The sequence below is a fragment of the Thermobia domestica genome, chromosome 13, assembly GCF_964235325.1.
Source record: "Thermobia domestica chromosome 13, izTheDome1.hap1.1, whole genome shotgun sequence".
Taxonomy (NCBI): Eukaryota; Metazoa; Arthropoda; class Insecta; order Zygentoma; family Lepismatidae; genus Thermobia; species Thermobia domestica.
This window is the reverse complement of record NC_137466.1, coordinates 85,906,332-85,930,408: the sequence shown is the minus strand read 5'-3', so window position 1 is coordinate 85,930,408 and position 24,077 is coordinate 85,906,332. Positions and strand designations below refer to the sequence as shown.

The following is a 24,077-nucleotide window of genomic DNA, read 5'->3' as shown; positions in this document are numbered from 1 at the left end:
AAGTGGGCATGAGGCATAATTTATCTCGCTGTCATTTGTTGTTCTGTAAGCAGAAGCTTCTGTTCCTGGTGACGCGTCAGTACATTTCCCGCATTATGGATATACCACTGGAACGCCGACCCTACCGAGGGAGAACGGAGGTCACGGTCTTTCTCTGAAATGCTGATCTGCACATACCATTGGATCCGGGAGGAGACCTTAGCATCTCAACGAGTACGTGGTAACTTTACACGTAGGAGAGAGGTAACTTTACACGTGAGTAAAAGTTTCCGATCCCAATGGAACGGAAGTCTTTGACCAGATCAAGACTAGATCTCAATCCCAAATAGTGACGTTGACATGTACCATTGGATGCGGAATGAGATACGGAAGTAGTTGAGGTGTTCGATGTGCTTTTACGCGTTGGGCAGTGTTCTTTGAATGATAGAGGTAGGCAGGGGTGGAATTAACAATCCCCCTGGTTTCGCCTAGGACTTCCAGAACTGGGTTGAACTCTGTCGGACTCTGGTCATACCGTGGGACTCGGTAGCTAGTATTTGTATTGGCGGGACATGAGGAGACTCGGAGGAGGCCATACCTGCAGAGTACGGTAGGCTCTGCCTCACTAGCACACTCCTCCTGGCAGACACTCAGGACTTTGTCCGGCCGTGTAGGAGCCGTATCCCGCTCTGTTAGTAATAGGTACAATGCACGAAGACTTGGAAAGTCCAGAGTAAGGAACAGTGGGCTGGACGGTCAACCATACTGGCTCATAAAATTAGGCCGCCAGGCCACGTCTTACCCTCGGAGGTCAAATAATTATGGTAGTAGACCACTATATTCTAATACCATTGGAGCACCATGCTGATCTGTTAATCTTGTTTGCGATGTCATTGCCAGTTTTAGATGACTGAATTCTTGCACTCTGACACATTTCAGGAGTGAACGGTTGACTGATTGGCTTAGAATGTAGTGTCCCTTTAAGCACCAAGTCTGTATGAGACGTGGGCATACAGTTTAACGTGGGATCCGAACCATGTGAGCTCTTACCGGTAACCGAATGCATCAGGCATGGGTATGATCCAAGTCGACCCAATCTTGGGTCTACGGATGTGTTTCCATCCTGTTTGAACTTTACTGTAGTCATGTTAATAGTTGTTAACAGTGAACATAATACAACACTGATGATGGTGTGGTAACTTCTACCACACTCCCAGTGCGTAATTATACGTCCTGGGTAAACACCGTCAGCTGCTCTCATCACGTCCTCACATCATTATGTCACTTGGTGTACTATATGGTTACACCACGATCTACGTCATACTTATCGTTCGCTCCCGTTCGTTCAGTGTTTCCATGAAAATTGTCTTGCTCTGGGGATATCTGTTCACCCATACTTAGGTCAAGGTAGTGTACATGTACTTTGCATTATGAGTCGGTTCGTCATTAGTGATCCTGTATGTTTCTCAAAAAGAATGTAAGATAAAAAAACAAAAACAAAAAAAAAAAAAAAAAAAAAAAAACAGAAGGCATTCAAACCTCGATTTAGCTACCATTCGGTAAAACTGGGGGCCGCGGTGGCTCAATGATAGAGCGTTCACCTCTGGTGCATGGGGTCTTGGTTCGATCTCACCTCAGACCAAGTGAGCTTTGTGGTGGACAAACATCATGTGTATGGGTTTTCTCGGGGTTCTCCTACTTTCTTCGTTCCACCATTTCATTCATTTCTCATCATCACCGTTTCCTTTAGCCTAGCTGGCATAACCGTCGGATGTAAAACTTACAGATTGCATTTTCATTTGGTAAAACTCTTGAAACTATAAAGAATGAGAAATAAACTTTGCTAAGAATACTTCCGTAAAGTGCTATCGTTTCAAAATATTGACAGAAGAAAAGGTTAACGAAATTGCCATCTGTTCTTTCTAAAAAGCTTTTTTGCTTATCAATAAGCCTTTTTCTCATTTTACATGACCTTTTTGCGCAGTGCTGGCCTGCTGACACGAAAGAACAATAGTAAAGAGTGTCTAGAAATACATATTTTGAAGTTAAAGAGAAAAAAAATCACTGATCACGGATAGAGTCTAATGTTTAGTTTAGTTTTCCAGAACGTAAACTAAACATTGGAAACACAGGAACAGTTCTGAAATAAGTAAAAATGGCCACCACTTACCTTTTCGTACAGGGTGCTGAGGGGAGGTTCCCTTCTCCTTTCCCTCTCATGTTAGCATGGTGGTGGAAGTAAGAAGCAGAAGGTACAACTTTCAATATTATAATTGCGAAAATACATTATTACCAGTCTACTTAATCTTTATATATATATAAAAAAAAATGTTCATGGTTTTTAAACTAAAGGAGGGAATAGAAATTTAAACAGGATGACAAGGGAGATAACTAGTGAAATGAGAAATACGACGGGAAATAAGGGAAAATCCTGAGAAAACCTACGCATACGCTGTTGTTCACTGTGAGTACACTATGAAACTCATATAGCACAACCCAGGATTGAAGCAGGAATTTGGAATCGGGATTTTTAAAAAAAATACTTATGCACTCAAATTACAATTCCACGTGTCAGCACTCTCAGAGGCCTACCTCTCCTGTGGGTTGTAGAAACCATTATGTACTTAATTTTTTAAATAAGCTAAACAGCTGTAAACAGAAAACAGAAAAGATACAGTATGCACTAGAAGAATTGATAGACAGATTTTAGCAATACGCTGATTGTTCCTTGCAAATGAACATCTCGTCTCCTGCACCATTTCAATGTACAGAATGAAATGCAGATAATCTATGGCCAAAGCAAACAAAATGATTCTCGTGGGGTGAGCGGATAGGTAACTCAATATCTCTTTACAGTTAAAAAGTTAGTTTCTTTCTTTAAGTAAAAAAAAAAAAAAAAAGTGTAAAATCTGAGTGTAAATTTAAAGAAAAGTTGGAGTATAATATGTGTACACTTAATGTAAAGTATTTGGTCTAGGAATTAATTCGTGCGGTTGGTACGCACACATTGAAGCTGTAGTACAAACACAAAATACATAAATACCTTAAGAAAAATATTGTCCATCGCTAGCCACCACTTTCGTCCATCTGTCAGGCAATGTACGGATTCCGTGGCGAAAGAAGTCCTCATCCTTGGAAGCGATCTAGTCAGAGACCCATGTTTCGATATCTTCTGAAGAAGTAAACCGCTGTCCAATCAAATCGTTGTTCATGCAATCGAACTAGTAGTAGTCCGAAGGAGCAACGTCTGGTGAATACGGCGGGTGCGGTAAGACTTCCCATCCGACATTTTCTAAATAGGTTTTGAGCGGTTTTGCGACATGTGAGCGAGCGTTATCATGTTGAACAATAAGTTTATCATGTCTGTTCTCCCATTCTGGTCGTGTTCTTTCCAGAGCTTGCTTCAAACGCATTAATTGTCGTCGATAACGTTCTCCATTCATAGTTTCACCCGGTTGCAGCAGCTCATAGTACACCACACCTTTCATATCCCACCATATGCACAGCATAACCTTTGCACAGTGAATATCTCGTTTTGGTTGTGATGGACCTGGTTCACCTGGTTTCACCCAGGCCTTTTTTCGTTTAGGGTTCTCGTAATGGATCCACTTCTCATCACCCGTAATAATTCGATGCAGAAACCCCTTTCTGCTCTGTCGTTGAAGCAGCAATTCGCAAATGGTTTTTCGTCTTTCAACGTCTCTGTCTTTCAATTCATGTGGAACCCAATGTGACATCTTTTGAATCATTCCCATGGCTTTCAAGCGTTTGGAGACTGTTGTTTGATCAACGCCTAATGCTGCTGCAAGTTGTTCCTGCGTTTGACACGAATCCTGCTCGAGCAATGCTGTCAATTCTTCGTCTTGAAATTTTTTTGGCTGTCCAGCTCGCTCTTGGTCTGCCAAGCCGAAATCACCACTTCTAAACCGTGCAAACCACTTCTGACACGTTCGCTCAGCTAGAGCATGGTCACCATACACTTCCACCAAAATACGATGACTTTCAGTCGCACTTTTCTGCATGTTAAAGTAATGCAGCAGGGCACCCCGCAAAAACACTTTATCAGGCACAAATTGCGCCATGTTCACTTAACTACAAACTGGTGTTGTTGACGCTTTAATCCACTGCCCTATACTACGAACGATACGCGATGACAGGGGTTTGCAACACATGTGTGGATACACGGAACTGTGGGACGCTCCGTTCGTTGCGCCATCTCTTGTCCACCCGCACGAATTAATTCCTAGACCAAATAATACTTATATAACGAAATATATAAAAATAACAGCGTAACTTTTACAATTTCGAATGCTCGAGTATTATTATTGTTTAAAATAATAATGAAGAATTGGATTCTAATGACGGATAGAACGTGCGGAATAAATATTTGAAGATTAGATATGATATTCACCTGATTATGGTGTAGAAGCAGAGAAGTCTTTCCTATATTTCGGATACGATAGCGAGTATTCTTTTTACGAGGATCAAAAATGCTTAATGCATGTAATGTATAAAGTTCTGCAGATGCCTGCATTTTCAATATCAGTTGACACTTAAATTTCTGGTAATAATGAAGATCTTCGTATGGGTTCAACACCAGTTGTGCGTAGGAAGCTGAAGAAGCTGAAAAAGTATCAAGATTAGTTCCCCCCCCAAAAAAAAAAAAAAAAAAAAAACTTGCGTACATCTGAAAATAATGATAAATTATTCAGTATAGGTAATAGTTTCGTAAATACACTTATATACAGCTTAACTTTAAGGGAGAAAGAAGACGTTCCTGTTAAGTCCCCATATGAAAGTGAGTTTATTATGTCACTTCGAAAAATGCGTTATAAAAATTTAAGTGTCTACTGACACTGAAAGTACAAGTATGTGAAGAACCTTTTGCTTAACATGTGTTAGGCCTCTCTGTTCCTCAGAAAAGTATATTCACTAACGTATTCGAAATATCTGCAAGTTTTTGCTGCTTGTAGGAACGTAATTAGGTGAGTACTGTTCTTTCTAATCAAGAATTGGGTTGTTAATTTTCAGTGGCAATTTTGTATATTGTGAGCTTGCTGTGTATTAGTGTTTTCTTCATACGAGATGGTATCAAAAAAATTCGAGACTAGTTCTGTAACACGCTAACAGATGGTAGCGCAAAGCTGTACGCACAGGCGTTACCAATGTTCGTAAGTCAGTGTGCCAAGAGACGTCCCGTGTACATCGGAAGCTGTGCAACTGGTGCTATTTCGACCACATAAATTACCACGTCTGCAATTTCATTGCGGACAGCAAGTTAGAACAATGATCGAACGTGAAATTCTGTGTGAGACTGGGCATATCCACCACAGAGACGCTTGACATGAGTTGGCAAGTGTCCGTCGATGCTGCAACGAGTCGTTCGAGATACTGTGAGTGGCACGCACACTTCAAGAGCGGAAGAACATCACTGAGATCAGGACGACCTTCAACAAGCACAATACCCAAAAATGTTGAAATCATTTGGCAATTTAAGCATGAGGATCGTGGGAGAATGATCCACAACATTGCTGCCATTATAGGTATGTCATACGGAACAGTACAGGCAATTCTCACGTGTGATTTGAACATGCACCGTGTTGCTGTCGAAGTTCGTCTCCAGGGTGCTTACCCAGAAGCAGAAGGAACACCGCATCGAAATTTGCCAAGAACTCCGTCAGCGTGCCGTGGATGACCCATCTTGTATGTCGAGTATCATTACTGGTGACGAAACTTGGGTGTAACGGGTACGATCCTGAGATAAAGCAACAATCTTCATCTCCACGACCGAAAAAGACGTGGCAGTCCGCAGCTCGACCAAGTGCACGTTCGTCGTCTTGTTCGAAATTCGCGGCATTGTACGTCACGAATTCGTCCCCAGGGCCAGACCGTCAATACGGAACCAGCCAGGTTATAAGGCGTCTGAGGGAAGATATCCGGCGAAAGCAACCAGATCTGTGGTGCGCGAAAAACTGGCTGCTCCACGACGACAATGCACCCTGTCACCGCCCTCTCCTCACGCGTGAGTTTCTCACCAGAAGGTTACATATTTCCATCAACTCTACTCGCCAGATTTGGCTCCTGCGGACTTTGCCATCTTCCCGAAGCTGAAGATACAGCTCAAAATTTGCCGTTTGGACACCGTTGCGAAGATACAGCCCGAATCGCAGAAGGTACTTGACAGGCTTCGAAAAGAAGACTCTCAGGACATATTCCAGCAGTGGTATTTTGAAGGTGATAATGTATAAACGTAGATAAATAAAGTAATTTCTTGTAAACAGAACTAGTCGCAAAATCTTTTGATACTATCACGTATAACCATGATTTATTGTGCTAAGACCAAGCAGTCAGGGGTTTTGTAACGTTTCCAGCTTCACACTTCTGAGCGTGACGACCACTCGACATTTTCACATAACATAATAGTCAGAAGCGTTTAACTTGAGAACCAGAATTAGTAATGACCTCGAATTTGTTTTAAAACAAAGTTTACACTTTTCTTCATTTTCCGTACGTTGCATATGTATGTGTATATTTAATGGGCTTCTTGTATACTGTTTTCCATATATCAGAATCTATTATACCAATAGAACAAGTAACTCTTTTATGTTATTTGTAATGTTTTTTTAAAATTTTATTTCTCAAACCAAATAACTGTATGTATGGCCGAAAAAATCAAATATTTACCTGCTGTTCTAGGGGAGAAGTCGTAGTGCTTTATTATTATTATTATTATTATTATTATTATTATTATTATTATTATTATTATTATTATTATTATTATTATTATTATCAAAAAGAAATTCGATTATTCCGTTAACCGCGCAGTGGAATTTTTAAGGATCATAACTTTGCTCATATTTTGTTGGTCAGATTGAAGGAAAAAATTGGTAGGAGTTCTCCTTAACGCTTGCGCAGATGAAGAGAATTTTCTTTCTGATTCGCCTATAGGCATAACTTCTGTGAAAGAGAGACTGCAAGTGTAACTGTTATTCAAATGTTGCTGCAGTCATTCAAGTTAAGACGAGGAATATATTAAAGCAGTTTATCTCAATAATATTCTTACCTGTTACCTTTTATATATATATATATATATATATATATATATATATAAGATGTCCCAAGAATCCTGTGAATCCTGTCTCCAGACGAATAAGTCATAATTTGCAAAGTAAATGACAGAGCATTGCAGTTCTTTTCAAGTGTACCACAGCTTACCAGGTTTTGTCATTTGTGATTTTTACTTGCCCTCAAAGATATCAAGGCGATATTCCATATCTACCCATACACGCCATAGCATATGAATATGAACACTCTGTATCAGTGATCCGCCTTGGTAGGAAATGCATCAACGTCCTCAATAGAAGACCGTTAAATATAAATCTATTCCAAAGAAAAAAATCCCCACGTTAGATGTTCCAAAGAAACTAATTCTAATTAAGGTAGATCGAGGTAGAAGTTTAATCCAGACACTGTATCCACCTCAGAGGGGACTGTGTATACACGATATTCGGAACATTATGAGACTAATGAGGAGGTGCCTCGTCGTGCTAAAATACAGTAGATAATGCAACTCCTCCACCTATGGCTGAAAGTACTGTTCTGGTATGTCACAGTAAATGTTTCCTATAATAAATTCATTAGAGGAGAATGGACCGAGCATCTTGTGCATTACCTCACACTGTTTTGCAAGAACCGCGATAATTTGTCGTTTGGTTTGGGAATTGTAACAGATTTTAGTGGTAACGGGATTGTTGCAACACGCCCATTCAAATTATCCACAAATCTCAATTTTCATTAAAATATTAGGAGCCATTTCACTTGTCTTATGCCTTCCCTTTCGTATTCCAGTCCACTTTCTTTCATTCAGACAGACAGTGCTAACTACAGGTGAATGATCATGACGAAATCTTATTGAAATGATGAAGTAAGGGTTCTTAATTCAAGTTACAATTGTAAAAAGTCCAGCATATTCTTCCTGTAAGGGTGAGCCTAGTTTCATAACCTGTAAGTGCTTTACTCGGATTAAAAAGTCAAGTAGTAGTATGGATTCCCACTCACGTAGTCACGGTGTTGGAAGTAGACGATAAACTCCGTAATGGATGTAATTCAAAGTTTGAACTTTCATGAATTGCGAGCATCAAAATCTTTCTCAAAAATAGAAAAGAGGTAAATTTCCTCCTCCCCAGTAATTCGGGTGAGGCGCTTTAAGAAAGTGTTAAGGGAAGCAAAAGGTATAAATCTGATCCTGGTCAAATAAAAAATTAGATTGGAAAATATTGCTGTTGATCTAAAATATTCCAAGTAATTTTTGCTCTTTTTTCATTCCTTCTTTTCTTTTCTTTTTTACTCCCGAATTTTGCGTCACATTACTTCGGCGCCCGGGGCCGTTGCGGTTTTTTTTTTTACCCAAAGGTAAGATCGTATGATACTGCCAAGAGCATTGAATGAAAACTTGTGAGTGTTGATTTCATCTTGGATACATGGCTTCACATGCAAATAAATTTGTAATTTTTAGTGAAACAACCTTTGATGATGTTCTTTAGGTTAAAGAATATAAATACAGATTTTTTAATGAAATGTTGGTTCAAATAAAACATTCATAATTTTATATATATATTTTTCAGACAAACCGACGCAAGAAGGGCGTAATTAAAAACAAACCAGTGGTAGTAAAAGGACGACGAATAAGTAAATCGCAGTCATCCTAGTGTGAACAGTGGATAGTGCCAGCCTTCACTTGTGTGCCTCTGCTGACAAGCCTTTGTGGGGAACAGAACCGAACAGTGTAGTTTTTTCTTCAAGTTGTGGATGAGCACACGTTTCTACCATAACGCGTTTGTAATTCGTGTGTGTGGAAACTGTCGGAACAGTTTATTATTTATATAATGATTATACATATATATCATTTTTTCTTGGAAAAATAATTAAAAAAAAAGAACATTTATCAAGTTACTTGTGAAGACTGCAATAATCCAAAGGCTGTGTTTCTGAAAATAATCCATCTAGTTGGGAAGCCTAATGAAATTTTATATGTGTAAATAAGTGTATGTATCAATGCATGTCTGGAAAAGCAAAGAGGAAAAATGTTTGTATGTTACAAGACTGTGTTTTGTGTAAGTGATTTGAACAATGCACATAATTCTTCCACAGTCTTTATTAAAAGTTGATCGAAGTCGAAAATGTTGACAGTTCTTCTTTTCCTTTCTTTGTGTTTTGTTGTTGAAAGTTACGAGTCGAATTACAATGATGACTGTGGTGACGGTTAAAAAATTTTTTACATTCTACGCGTTTATTATTTTCCTATGTTGAGAAAAAGTATCTCAAGTTGTTGATATATTTTTTTTTCCTATTTCTCTAATTTTTCTTTCTTTTTTTTTAAATTTTATATTATGACAAGTCAGTATGTTGAATCTGATTGAATGCGTACGGAAAATGTTATATCTTTGGTTGTGACGAGCGATATGGTGTTGTCAACATTGACACACATTGTACCCGAGTGTTGTTAACAACAGCTGTTGTAATATGTCTTGTTAACGATTTGCAATACATGTTTAAGAGTAATTTCCAGATAAATTCTTTTGATTCTTGTAGTTAGAAACATTTAATCATTACGTTATATGTGGGAAGTTTATAACGTCCACAGTTTGACGTACTTGACGTGATATTGGAGTCAAAGGTGGTAAAGGATAAGGGAAACTATATGAGTTAGAGCTGTCACTTTCCAACAAAAAGTTGAAATTTGGGGTGATTTTAACTTTTCGGGACTAGCCAACACAAAAATTGCCAAAAGTGAATATTTCTAAATTATAAGAAGGGATGAAGCAATTCCCCATGTTATTTAAATGGGCGTTTTTTTTAACCTACCTAGGTATAATCTTATATTTTAGGTACCTGGAATTGAAATAACAACTTGAAATTGAGTATGTTTGTACGTTTTCGTTATCATTATCTAAGTAAATCACCATTAATACAAATTTCCAACTTCAGAGTGGTTTTATCGGCAATTGAAAAGTCTTCCTATGTTATTTATATGGGGCATCATCTACATCCCAAAATGTTTAGGCACTTCCGGCAGGATTTAGAATGATAAAATTTGGCATGATTCTAGCCTTCCGGGACTAACCCACAGGAAAATTTCCAAAAGCGAATATTTTTAGTTTTTAAGGTGTCTAAAGGAGAGGATTAAAAAATATCCCATGTTATTTAAATGAACGTTTTCTTGGGATACAAAGAAATAGGAAAAGAAACTTGCAACTCTGTAGAGTTATGGGTTTAAGAGGTACGAGGCCGTAAGTTGAACAAACGCGGGGGTCTGGGACCGAGGGCTAATTATATATATATATATATTTACTTTCAAAATATACTGAAAACCAGGGAAGTCTGCTATATTTCGGAAATTGTACTGGCTACAGAAGATAACGAAGAACGACAGATTTAGAAAAGTGGTTAAAAATTAAGAAATTAGAAAGAAGCTTGAGGAGCGCCAAAACGTGATAAAACTTCCAACTTTAAAATATAAAAAGAAGTTAAATAAAAGATTCAAATGCCACAGACAGAAAAAAAAAAGTTAGGTTCGTTGGTTTAGATAATCAGTGAGATTGGCCAAATTATGGTACGTGTTTACTTCTATATTCAGAATGCGAGATAAAGATATCGTTGGGTATAATTATTATTTGGTATTAATGTTTTCTTGTATTCCAAATACAGGAAGTTTGACTTTTAATTATTTACAGTAAGGAAGTAAGTTTATACTATATCGTTCCTTTGTTTGCAAAGTGTCGTATCTTAAAAAGAACACCAGCCCCCAATTCCCCTTTAGGAGCTTTAAATTCTTTTTAATAGCTGTATCTAAATTCCTAAATAGAACTGTGGAATAAGCAGTTTGATATTCGTTGTATGTCAGTTGTAGAGAATTAAAACTTTCTTGAACTGCCGTAACTCAAGATACGACAGTTTTGAAGAAAAATTAAGATAAATTTCTATTGTTCACACAGAGTTGTATCTCAAACGACTTTTTTTTCTTGGTGTGTGTTTGTGTGTGTGTGTGTGTGTGTCTGTCTTAATGCGCAATTTGGTTTAAAATGTTGTGTGATAAACTGATAGCTGAAATAACACTAAAATTGAAGAGATTTGGTTTTGTTGTAGATTGGCCGACTAAACTGAATTCAATTGAATGAACAAAGTTGACGTGAAGAAAGAAAGAAAGAAAAAAAAACAATGGATGTATTAGTGAAGTGGTTTGATGGAACAGTGAACGTTGTTTCTTCCTTACACGTTGTGTGTGTCAACTTAAATGAAACTGTAATTAAAACAGAAACAGGTGTGAAAATGTTTTATAGGAACGGTGGTACAGCAATGTAATATTAGATACAGAAGAAGACTGAGTTTCTGATGATGGTTCCAGCTCAGGTGATATCCCTTTATCTGAAAAATTTAAAACAAATGATAAAGGAAGTGATTGTTTCAGTGAGTGTAAAACAAACGAAAAACTAAAGCCTTGAAATATTCCAGTACCAATGATTATGATAAGATAGCGAAGTTACTTTAATCACTGACAAATAGATTCAGACCCTACGTTTTCAGTGTTTTGCGAACTAGGAGAGTGTGCCAATGATGGCTTCAAACTGTAACGGAATGTAACAGACTTGTGTTTAGAAACACTTTAAAGAGTGCACAAATCATGGTCGAGAAAAATATAGACAGAAACAAAAGAAACGAAACAATAGCACTAAACATATAGTTAGCTAACCCGCAAGTCAGCCCACAACTAGTCAACCTGCAAATCAGCCTGCATGTAGATAACATATGGATGAAATGATTTCGCAAACGAGTTACCATCAGCAAACATGTGAAGTGGCAAGTATTTTGGACAAGTATTTTGTTCTTGCCACTGCTGTCTACTACTTTGTTATAACCATTTCCTAGAGGAAGTTGACGAGTGCAATGATTATGAGAAATTCAACAATAGGTCTACTTCTGTTGAAGAAAACATCAATGAGCTACAAGGGCCAGAATCTTTTACAATTGAAGCCGTTGAAAGCAAATAACAGCAGACAATTGTAAAAGAGAAGTATAAAAGAAGGTGCCAAAGAAGAAACAAAGGTCTAGAATATAAAAGTCTGGTGACAGGGAAAGAAGTTCCAGCCAAAATATTGAAAGAACGCTGTGATTCTTTTATGCAAGAAAGGACGTCACATATGTGAAATTGTTGACGAGGAAACTAAGACAACAAATTATATGTCAATTTTATGAACTAGGCAATCATTCTACGCAAAGAGATTTTGTAGCTAGACATGTGGAAAATACAGAGGTTACTCAAAAATCTACTAAGAAGATAGATTCAAGAAGAAACAAGACACACACTACTTAACCGTTCAAGGCACTAAAATCAAAGTATGAAGAAAGACGTTTTTAAATACCCTAATCATTACCGATCGCTTCGTAAGAACTTCTTTAAGAAAAGTAACAGAACGTGGAACAATAGGACCGGAAAAAGCTTGGAGGGAGAACTGTTAAAATGCGAGAAAGAGATGAAAAAGTAAGGAGATTTATTGAAAAGCATATTGCAAGATTTCCAAGGATGGAAAGCCATTATTGCCGTGCGAAATGCACAAAACAATGTCTGCACCCAGATCTAAATACTACTAAAATGTACAACTTATATAAGAAAGAACTTTACCCGGAATATGACAATATCGATCTTTCAACGTATTGGAAGGTGTTTAAGAAACAGAGCCTCCCACCCAAAAAAGGACCAGTATTCTCTGTTTATTAGTTACCACCAAGGTAATGACGAAATTAAAGGGTCACTACTATTACTTAATACTATTAATTTCATAAACATGTTTAATTAATTAATGAAAGACATAGAACTTTTGATTCTATCGTTTGTTTACTATTGTGTTATAACTTACATTTTTTATTGTCAAAGATGAATACAGCAACTTAGATATACACAAATGTACAAATTTACAGTTTTCCAACTTCAATTTGGCATTATTCTTATATCCCAAGAACTATGCACTGTAACGTAACTCATTCTTAAAACTAACATTTTCTTTTGCAAAGTGACGTATCTCAAATAACCTATTTTTTTATGGCTTAATATTACAACATTGTGGTATTAACGAATGTACTTTTAGATACAATATGCCAAAAATTGATATTCATTTGTTGGCAAATATGAGCGTAAGGGGGAAGTAAAATAGCAGCAAACGTTCAAATCACTCTCCTGAAAAATGAGAAAAAGGGAGATACGACACTTTGCAAACAAAGGGACGATATTTAAAAAATAAAAAGGAGAGCGTTGGAGATGGTAGAGGCCGATTAAAATAATTATTTTTTTTTTTTTCTAAACCTAATCATAAATAATTGTATTCGTGGTTGTCGCGGATCAGGGGAAATTTACTCACTCAGTCAATGAAATTCAGAAAAATCAATACCCGAATTTCAATCTTAACCCTGCTTCAGTTTTCACGTGTTTCTATAAAAAGTACTTTAGTCATGTCAGGTCTGAAAAGTGAGAAAAATAAAATAACGATAATAAACTTCCATTGAGAAAAGAAGAGAAAACAATACTACTAAAAATAAAAGAAATTAAATTTTAATACGAATCAAGGTTTTAACTTTGTAAAAAGTGAATAAAAAAGATATAATTTAATGGAATGGCATTCTTAAATAATTATAATAGATGTAAAGAAAATGACGCATGCCAATTAAGTCGGTTACATACCTCTGATATTTATGGGGTGTTCTAAAAATGACGCCCACGGACCACAGAACACTATTCTACAAGTTAAAATAAATCAAAAAATACTTTTCGGGTCCTCGTCTGGAGACGCAAATTGCACTGTGTGTCAGATAAAGAAGCATAGATCTATCAATCCATCAAATAATTGCATTGATTCTTGCCAGATGGCAATTCAAGTCAATAGACGTTGATACTAGCACTGTTTATTAACTTCACAATCGTTGTAACTGTTTGATGGATTTGTAGAGCAATGTTAATGGCACCGAGTTAATATGCGATTGCCACATAGTGAAATTTTGATTCCTTATAGCGGCTGAAGGAGGGCATTTCATCATATAATATATCACTTTATTTTGTCCTGTAGAATAGTGCACTGTGGTCCGTGGGGCGCCATTTTTAGAACACCCGATATATAACATCATATCCGTGGGTTCTCTCGTTTCCTCTCATATTCTCATTGTATCAGTTCTTTCATAATGATTCACTTCCACTAATCATCCGTCTTTCCCTAAAAGCACAAGCGTGGAACTTGTAATGAAATTCTTTTTTCATGAAGCTTTTTACATTTTTGTTCATTATGCATAGAGCGATGTTTAGTTGTTCAAGCAGCTTTTTTTTTTTCTGTTGAGATTTATATATGAATAAGGACCAATAGAAAATTACAGCGAGAAAAAAAAAAACTCATAATAATCGAGTATTTTAAATTAGAATAAAGTACTCAATTCTACCTGTGACGCTGTGATTTCGCTTGTTTTCCATTCAGTACATGAGGTAATCAATGTGATGGGAAAGGTTGCCAACAAAACCACAAATTAGGTTTATTGTTAGTTCTTCATCTCACAGAATCTTACAATAAGAACAGTAGGAATGACATGCAATCATTGTTTTACCGATCTGTGACTGAGCAAACTTATGTAGCGGCTCACATTAGTAGGCACGGCTAGGAAGAACAATTTCTTTGGGAATCTCAACAGGTAGCTAGAGAAAACGAGTTTTTTCTCTCTGGTTTAACCAAAAATTTTACCTTTCTTGTTTATGTATCTGCTCCTGGAAGGCAGTAGCCCCAAAGCAGAACAGGCGATGATGCGACAATGTCGCAGAAAGAAAATGCGAGCTGCAGAAAGATTGGCTAACCTCTACACGGAAAGTATTGCCTCAGAAAGATTGTCTACTCTGTAAATAAAAATTAGGTTACAGAAAGAGTTTCTTCTCCGGAAAAAAAAAAAAAGAAAAAGATTCAAAACGATTCAATGTTTGATATAATATGCTGATAAACTTGAGAGATGGGAGAGACTAAGCGATACGTACAGTCACCAGAGCTACAGTGCATGTAGCAGTCTTGACACTGGCAGACAGCTTCAGGTGGCGGGATGCTTGCTGAGCCACTGCGCATTCCTTAGTAGTGGTTATAACGTGATTATAATACTTAGAAAATGGCTACTTCAGGACGGTTTGTGAAAGCTGGGAGTCGTATGACTAACCTTCCTGCAGCCAGCGATTTTCCGTTTAAAAAGATTGACACAACACACATGTTGGCTTACATCTAGATAAATGGACCATCTGCTGGTTACAAGGGAAATAGGAAAATTTTTAAAATGGCTTTATGGAAGGGTGCCGATCCTGAGGGGGCCCGGGCCTCCCCAAAGCTCATGTGGGGCCCCCGTGTTGTATTTATGAATATACAATATTTTGCATAATTTGAATGCAATTTGCCTTAAAATCCTCATATATACTGTATATATCTTCTGTATCTGAATGGGCCCCCCAAATTTACAAAGAAATCGGCGCCCTTGGCTTTATGTCAGGAATATGGTAGCCAATGTCACAATCTTTTCAAACCTATTTCTGGAGACAAATTATTGTCTAAAGAGATGACATTACCTTCCCTTCATTTTTGTTAAGTAAAGATCAGTATGAATTATTTTTCTGTATACGCTATGACTCAACTGGCCCGAGCTTTCCTTCAGTTTTGCTTTGTAAAGGTCAGTACTCTTTACCCTCGGACATTAGATCCCTCGACACTTCTGCGCATGACAGAAGTAGAAGAGACCATTACAAAAATTGGTATGTGTATGTATGGACAACAAGTGTTCGTTTTCTCCTCTGGAAGCGAGAGAAAGAAGGTTGGAAGTTTAAACATAGTTGCCAGCTTACGTAAATTGGTTCTATGTCAGCAGTACATTCTGGTCAGGTAATGATGTCACGCAGTGAACAGAGCGCTCGCAATTTTAAATGCAGCCTAGTATTGCGTTTTAGGAGCTTCGCAGTGGCTCAGTGGTAGAGCGTTCAGCTCTGGTGCATGGGACCCCGGGTTCAAACGCTGCTCCCGCCAAGTGTACTTTGTGGTGGACAAACACCGTGTGCGTGGGTTTTCTCGGGGTTCTCCCGTTTCTTCCACTTTCTTCATTCCACCATTTCATTCATTAGTCATCATCACCGTCTTCTTTAGCCTAACCGGCATAATCGTGGGACGTAAAACTCAAAGATTTCATTTCATTTTCATTTCAACTGGCCCGAGCTTTTCCCTCATTTTCGATCTTCATCGTTAATTTAATGTTGGGATGTATGCTATTTACGTTAAATGATTTTCAAATTCTAATAATGCATGTCTTCCATGTAGCTAAACTACAAACGTATTATCCACATATCGAAACCAAGATGTTGGCTTCAGTTTAGCGGTTTCTAATGTTTTCTCTTCCCAACATTCTATATAGAAGTTGCAGTGGCTGGTGATAATGGTGATACCATAGCTGCTACTTGTTCATAAAACTTCCCATTATATTTTAAATATATTGAAGTTAGACTTAATTTAAACGTATTTATATTCTGTTTAAAGCTTTTTTTGTGAAGAGAAAGTGTATCTTGAAGAGGCACTTTGGTGAACAGGGAACAGATATCAAAACTAACTAATATATCCTCATCACCAACTATGGAATGATTATCTTAACAAAATTTCGAAATTCTTAACATAGTATATTGTATTTCCTACCAATGGACTCAGTAACATAGTCAGATATTTTCTAATATATATGTAAATGAGTTTATAGCACTGATAGTCGGACGAAGTGGAATTTATTGTTTGTGAATTTTTGAAACTCCTTACAATTGAGAGGCACACTATATTTGGGAGTAATTTATATACATATATATACAGGGTGCATCATTTAAAATGACCAACCGTGATAACGAAGAAACTAAAAGAGGGAGAAAAGGAAAACTTTCCACGAAACTACTATAAGGAGGGAGACATCTTTGCATGTAATAAACAGAAATACCCAACAAACCCAACCCAATATTTTTTTTTCAAATGGTACTGTCAGATTATTACATATTTCAAATTAGCATGTCAAACGAAAACTTAAAAAACTACATTTATTATTCAGTGTTGCAAACTAAGGATGTCATAGTATCACAAATGTCCAAAGTTTGGAAGCATCTAATACACATACAGAAGAACAGAGATGGACAGGATAATACCTATCGAAAGTACCTTAGCGTTGAATACCATGGTCATGGTATGACTTGTTTCGAATGAATAGGAATGAAGTTTCTAGAGGTTGAAAATTTTAATTTTTTGGAAAGGTTTTATTTCGAAATATACTTAAATATGTATCATATCTAGGTACTTGCATGGTTTGCAATCGACGTAAAATTATTTTGCCGTTTACAACACTTATGTATTAAAAAATTGTTCCGAAGTTATGATAAACATTGATCAAGTTGAAAAGGAGAGTTGAAACATATAAGAGACAACAATTGTGGTCCTGAGAAAGTGTCTAGTGGAAAAGTGTATACCTAGGGGTTTGAGAATTGGAAAAGAAATGTGTGAAGTATGATACGAAGAATTTCAAAAACTTAGAAAGACGAAGAAGGAACTCACATGGAATGTGATTCATGTCAGGGAAAGTTTTCTTAAGAAGAGTGAAAAAGTGATAACTGTGTTAAATGAGTGAATAGAAGACGGCTTGCTTATATTTACCAGGGACATTATCATGCAGAGACTGTAAAGGTGGGAAATGTGTTTTCAGTTAAAGGTACGGAATAAACTTGAAAGAAAAGGAATGTCTATAGGGTGGCGTAAGGAGGTTGAACAGGATCTGGACAAAAATGTGGTAGTAATTGGTGATGTATCAGTGTTAAAGGAAGAAAAAAAAGTTACTAAACTTAGGACATAAAATCAAAGAGGAAAAATTGAAGTGGAAGAAGTTATTTATTCTGTGGAACAAGCCATTAGTCAGATTGAGGATAAAGAGGAAATTAGGAGAACGGCTGTGGCGGTGGTTAAGAAGAACATGAAGGGGGAACCTTACGAAAGAAGAGAAGGTGACATTTAAAAAAATGAGTAGAAAAAAATGCAGCAAGCAGGCAAAGTGGGTGCAGTGGTAGTGATGGAAAAGCAATGATACAAGGCAAAATTAGAGGATCTGCGTGATGGGACATATGAAGTGATTAGGGGGGGGGGGATATAAAGGAAGAAATAAAAGGTTATTTGCTCTTTAAAGAAAGAAGGTTACCAAGCATGTTTAAATGAGGAAGGGATCATTCCAACAATGAAAGGGTTTCCCAAGGAAGTTATAAGACTGAGGCCGCTGCTTGATTGCGGAGGGAATCTGTGTGAACCTCAGGTAGAGAAAGTCAAGAGGATAGCTGAAGTGTTAAGATGAGAGCAAGACAGTTCTAGCGTTAAAAATTCTACGGACAGACTGAATAACATGAGATGTATAATGGGTAGGACGTTATTGTTTAGCATTGATGTGAAGGCAATGTCGCCGAGCTTGAAGAGAGAGTGGATATTGAAAGCCGTGGAAGAGGAAATGGGAGAAAAGAAAATTGTTGTTGGGGTGCAGAAAAACTCACAGAAGCATTGAAGACCATATGGAGGAATAGTTTCTGCATTATAGGAGAGAAGTTAACGAGACTCAATGAGGGACTGAGCATAATATTAAAAATGAATCATGTATTGGCGGAGATAATGATGAACAGATTGGAAAAAGGAAGGTAAAAGGAAAAGAGGGGACAAGCTTATATTTTTCAGAAGGTTATGTCAATGATTGTTTCAGGATATGGAAAGGTACTCATAGGCAACTTAATAAATTTGTGAAATAAACAAAGGATTAGAAGGACATGGAACTCAAATTGGAAGTAGAAAAACATGAAAAAGAGTCCATTGTGTTTCTAGATATGAAAATAAGCAGGAAGGGAGACGAGGTGATCGTAGAATGATTCCAGAAGAAGTGTGCACCAGGGAACTTCTGTCATAAAAGGAGCGATGTTGATAAATCAACAAAGAGAAACTTCATAGAAAATATGGAAGAGAAGATAATTTAGATTGGTAGTGACAGAAGATATAGAGGAATTTCATAAGCAATTGAAGACCAACGGATATGATAAAGGAAAGCTAAGGAATGGAAAAGATAAGAAGGAGAAAGGATCAGAATACTAAGAAGAAAAATAAGAAAGAAGATGGAGAGGAAGAAAAGCAGACATGATGGGGAATAGAACGAATGGGGGAAGACACGGAGATAATTAAGAGAACACTAAAAGAATAGGGAACGTTTCTACGTACAGAAAAGGGAGTGAGATACTATTGAATGTGTTACGCATGAGGAAAGAGAAAAAGGTGATGGAAAGAGGAGGAGTGGTTTACAAGATAAGGTGCAGTGATTGCAATAGTCGTTATATTGGTCAAATGGGGGGAAAAACTAAAAGAATGATTAAAACAACACAAAGATTATGTGAGTTTAGAAAGAGAAAGAAATGCCATTTTTAAACACGCAAGGGACACGGAGAAAAGGAATAATAATATTAATTGGTCCGAGATTGAACCGTTAGCATGGGAACAAAGGACGTTAATACTGAAATAAAATATTTGAGTTTTATGTCCGACGTTTATGCCGGCTAGGCTAAAGGATACAGTGAAAGGAGGACAGATTCACTGAAGATGAGAAAAGCTGTGTTATGAATTGGAATGCAGGACGTAAAATTGACGAACTGTGGGGCAAGGCTTAGTTTCCAACTGGACCAGGGAGGTAAATGGATTTTTTGTGTTTAGTTGCACTCGTATCAACTTTTGTTATGATTAGCTGAATCCGTTTTGATCAGGTAATCAGCGTTCAGAAGCACTTTCAAGTTTCAAATATCGGCACTTGTATAAGGTCAATGCATAAGCCCGTGCGGTTTTCTTTTGGGTTGGCAAAAATGCGGCGTGAAGCGATTGTTTATCGTTATTCCATTGTTTTACCCTAGTTTGGAGTTTGTGTTGTGAAACAGTTTTTTTTTTTTTTTTTTTCATTGTGAACGTATTATTGTATATACTTCTGACAAACTAATATGGAATGTCAAGTTGAGAAAAGTGATCATTTCCGTCACATTTTACTCCTCGAGTTTAACCGAGGATCCAGTGTAGCAAAAGCTGCAAGAACAATTTGTGCAGTGTACGGAAATGAAGCAATTGCTGAAAGAACATAACAGAAAAGATTCTCTTGACCAACGGCTAACAGATTTCTTCGTCAAAACCAAAACAATTCTACAGGCGAGGCATTAAACTGCTACCTGAATATTGGCAGGTGGTAGATAGTGGAAGTGAATACACCACTGAGTGATTGTGAGTTAATGTGAGTGACAGTAAAATGTATGCAATATATTGTTACACTCGTAGAATATGTTAATGTTATGTCTATGTTGTATTTGTATTTGAATTAACAGCAGAATAAATATAAAATATAAGAAACGCACGAACTTATGCATCGACCCAATAACTGCAAGTTGGGGATGTCGCTTAAATGGCCCTCACAAGTGTTCCTAAGTAACTTTTCACAAAGTCAAGACTAAGTCAAGTCGTTTTTATCGCATTCGGAAATAGTGGAATAACTCTATCCATAGAAATCGTGAGGCAATTTTTTAGTAACTTTCCGTCATCTTGAAATATACAGGGTGTTAATGAACTATATAGACAAACTGTAAGAGGTGATTCCTCACACCAAAATAAAAGAAAAAGTTCTTATGGACCTGTGGGGAAAAGTGCATAGTTTCAGAGCTAGGGCTGTCCAAAATCGCGAAAAAGCAAATTTCAAGAGGTCCTATTTCGAATTTGAGAAACTGTGGATGGTGGTCCTTATCAACGCAAAGTAAGTTATGCATGCGCAGTCCAAAAAGGCACATTTCATTAATGTTTAGTGGGTGTACAGAGTATTCCCTGCAGCGTGAAATTCCCAGACATGTCTTCAACCGAATTTTGAGATATGCTCTGACTTTATGATTGGTTCAAAGTAGGCAAATGATAAGTCTTGATAGCAGTGAAGACGGAATCATTTGGCGCAATGTCAGTAGTGTTAAGGATTGTCAGCAGCACGGTCTCTTGTATTCGAGAAAACTCATGCTGCGATGTTTTCTTTCACGCTTATAAGCGAAGAAAACGTGAAATATAACGTGACTAGATAAATCGCATCACACGTTATTCTGAACACAAGAAAACATGGAGATGCCGGTTCCTAACACTTCCGATTTCCCTCTGAAGCATTCGATGTCCATTGTTGTCAAGGCTTACCTCTTGCCTACTCTGGCCCCTCCTTGAAATCAGGGTATATCTGAAAACTCTATTGAGAGCATATTTAAGAATTACACCCTGTAGAGAATACCCTGTACACCTATTAAAAATTGATGACATATGCACTTTTGGATTGTGTACGCATGGCTTCCTTTACACTGATAAGGACCACCAACCACAGTTTCTGGAATTCGAAATAGGGCCTGTTGAAATTTGGCTTTTGTGCGACTTTGGACAGCTCTAGCTCTGAAACTATGCACTTTTCGCCATAGGTTCATATAAACTTCTTTCTCGTATTTTGATGTAAGGAATCACCTCTTACAGTTTGTCGGTATAGTTCATTAACACCCTGTATGTATATTTTTAAATGCACTTATGAGGGAGTATCAAAAAGTTCGTGCAATCGCCTAGAAGAGATCATGGAGAACTCTGACACTATGATGGTATTAATCTTTGTGTAATCACCGTGCCTAGCATTACATTTTTGCCAGCGGTTCTTCACTTCCTTTAAGCCCGTTTTGTAAATAGTCTAACAGCTAGGATAGTCCTGTTGGAAGTTTGAGCCAGAAGGTTTATTTGTTTTACCGAGTTCTACTATCTTTAGTGTTTTTTTTTTTTTAAGTTGGTCACATGTTCTGAATTATGGTCATTATTATGCAATGGCCGCCATCTCGAATAGTCCTTTCGTATTTCATCAATTTTTCTGTGATCGTTTTAAATACATGCAGCTCAAGCTGTAATTGTCGCAAAGTTATCAGTTATACCTAGTTCGATTTGTAATAGTATAGGCTTTTAGCTGACATTATTCATTTGTCAATAGTACACAAAAGAGGGAAGTAAACGAGGGAAATTTTGAAAATTTCCCTTTTACTGAATTTTTGCCATTAGTGGATGGCAACACTGGGTTCTAGGCAAGAAAGAAAAATTATGGACATTATTTATACGGTAAATATAATACTGAAAGTTTTGTCTTGATTGATTCATTACCAGAAGAGCAATAAAATATTTTATATTTTATGATTTTGATCACTCTAACAATCTTTGGATTTAATTGAAATATCTTTGTCACATAGAAAGACCTCCAGCTCGGACTGTAACTGCCGTGGAGATACAAATAATATCTCGATCTACTTTTTATGATATAGGCTTTTAGGTGGCTTGCCAGTAGTGCATATGGGAAGGAATGAAAAGTGGAAAAAAACGCTTAAACGTTTCCATTTTCCCCTTTAGCACAGTAAGTATAAGGGGAATTTTTTTGGTGTGTAGGTGGCAGCACTGTTGGAGTCCTTACTATGACCAAAAGTCGAGGTTAACGCCGAAGCCATCAATAAAGCGATGATCAATGATTTAAAGATAAATTATATAGAACACTCATCTTTATAAAATACTGGTTGTTACTCTAAATCTATTGAATATAACATATTGACTGAATAGTTCAAAATTTACAAAAGATAGATTAAAGACGGTTTATATCTCAAAGTACTTGCCTTTGATTACAAGACATCATGAGGTTCTCAACATAGATATGATACCTTATTTCAAAAATGAAAATGAAATGAAATCTTTAAGTTTTACGTCCCACGGTTATGTCGGTTAGGCTAAAGGAGACGGTGATAATGAGAGATGAGTAAAATGGTGGAATGAAGAAAGTGGGAGGAAACGGGAGAACCCCGAGAAAACCCACGAGCACGGTGTTTGTCCACCACAAAGTCCACACGGCGCGAGCTGGGATCGAACCAGGGACCCCAAGCACCGGAGGTGAACGCTCTACCACTGAGCCACCGCGCCCCCTACCTTATTTCAGATATCTTATTTCTTAAACACAATGGCTTAAAAAATAGAACAGCGTCATATATCGCTAATGCTCAAGCAGTACCGGTACACCATTTAAGTAGATCCAGAACTCTCATCACCATATTCAACCGTCACGGAGTATGCTGCAGTTGTGATGATTTACTACGTCAAGATCAAATGCTAGTAAACAGGACTATTATTAGGGCTGAAGGAGAGAACATATTCTCATACCACCATCAATAAAACACGACATACCTGTTCGAGGTGCTATGGATAATTTAGACAGAGAAGCTACATTTTCTGGAATGGATGGAACTCATGACACAGTACTCGTCTTGTTTCAAGATCATCATCTGAATGATTACCCTAATGTCTCGTTAAAAGAACCCGATAGTCCAGAGAGATACCTGGGAACGTTTGACATTAATGTCACTTCACGAACTCTCACTGAAGATATCATCATCATAGGTATTCTGTCCTTATTGGCAAGTCACTTGCCGCAGCTGAGAAGCTTCCATGCTTCACGATCTTCCGCTAACCTCTTCGTCTTCACATAAGAACTAAAGATATGGATGCCCAAAACTATTGTATTATACAAAGCCAAAAACAAGATGCAGTATTCTCAGTACTTTCGTTCCTAGAAGAGACCTAATTACAGCAAATGAAATACAACAGCCAGACAGAAATTTGGATCTCATATGACTTCTTTCAAGATTTCTTGCAAAGATCCAACGTACCTCAAGCAGATTTCCCTCAGGAAGTTGAGATTCCCTCCAGAAACGCTTTAATGAATGCACTGTCTGAACATCCATCTCACATGACCATTACGAGGTACACTTCAGTTCTACCCTATCCTGCAACTCAGTATGACTCTATTTATTCAATAATGTGTAATTTCCAAGATATCTTGCACCGGTTAAAGATTGAAGAGAGTTCACTGTGGTGGGACGAAGGAGTATATCATATAACTAATGAAATCCAGCTCCTTCAACCCGAAAAATTTTCAAC

The 24,077-nt window shown here is 37.3% G+C and overlaps 1 protein-coding gene across 1 annotated transcript in view; it reads left to right on the top strand.

Annotated features, from left to right (window-relative positions):
* Stt3B (catalytic subunit 3B of the oligosaccharyltransferase complex) overlaps window positions 1-9,552 on the top strand; it is a 66,002-nt gene extending 56,450 nt beyond the window's left edge. Inside the window, exon 15 of the mRNA XM_081736012.1 lies at window positions 8,604-9,552. Coding sequence (XP_081592138.1) covers window positions 8,604-8,687 — 84 coding nt within the window. The 3' untranslated portion in view covers window positions 8,688-9,552. The remainder of the gene's footprint in view (window positions 1-8,603) is intronic.
* Window positions 9,553-24,077: the final 14,525 nt, after the last annotated feature.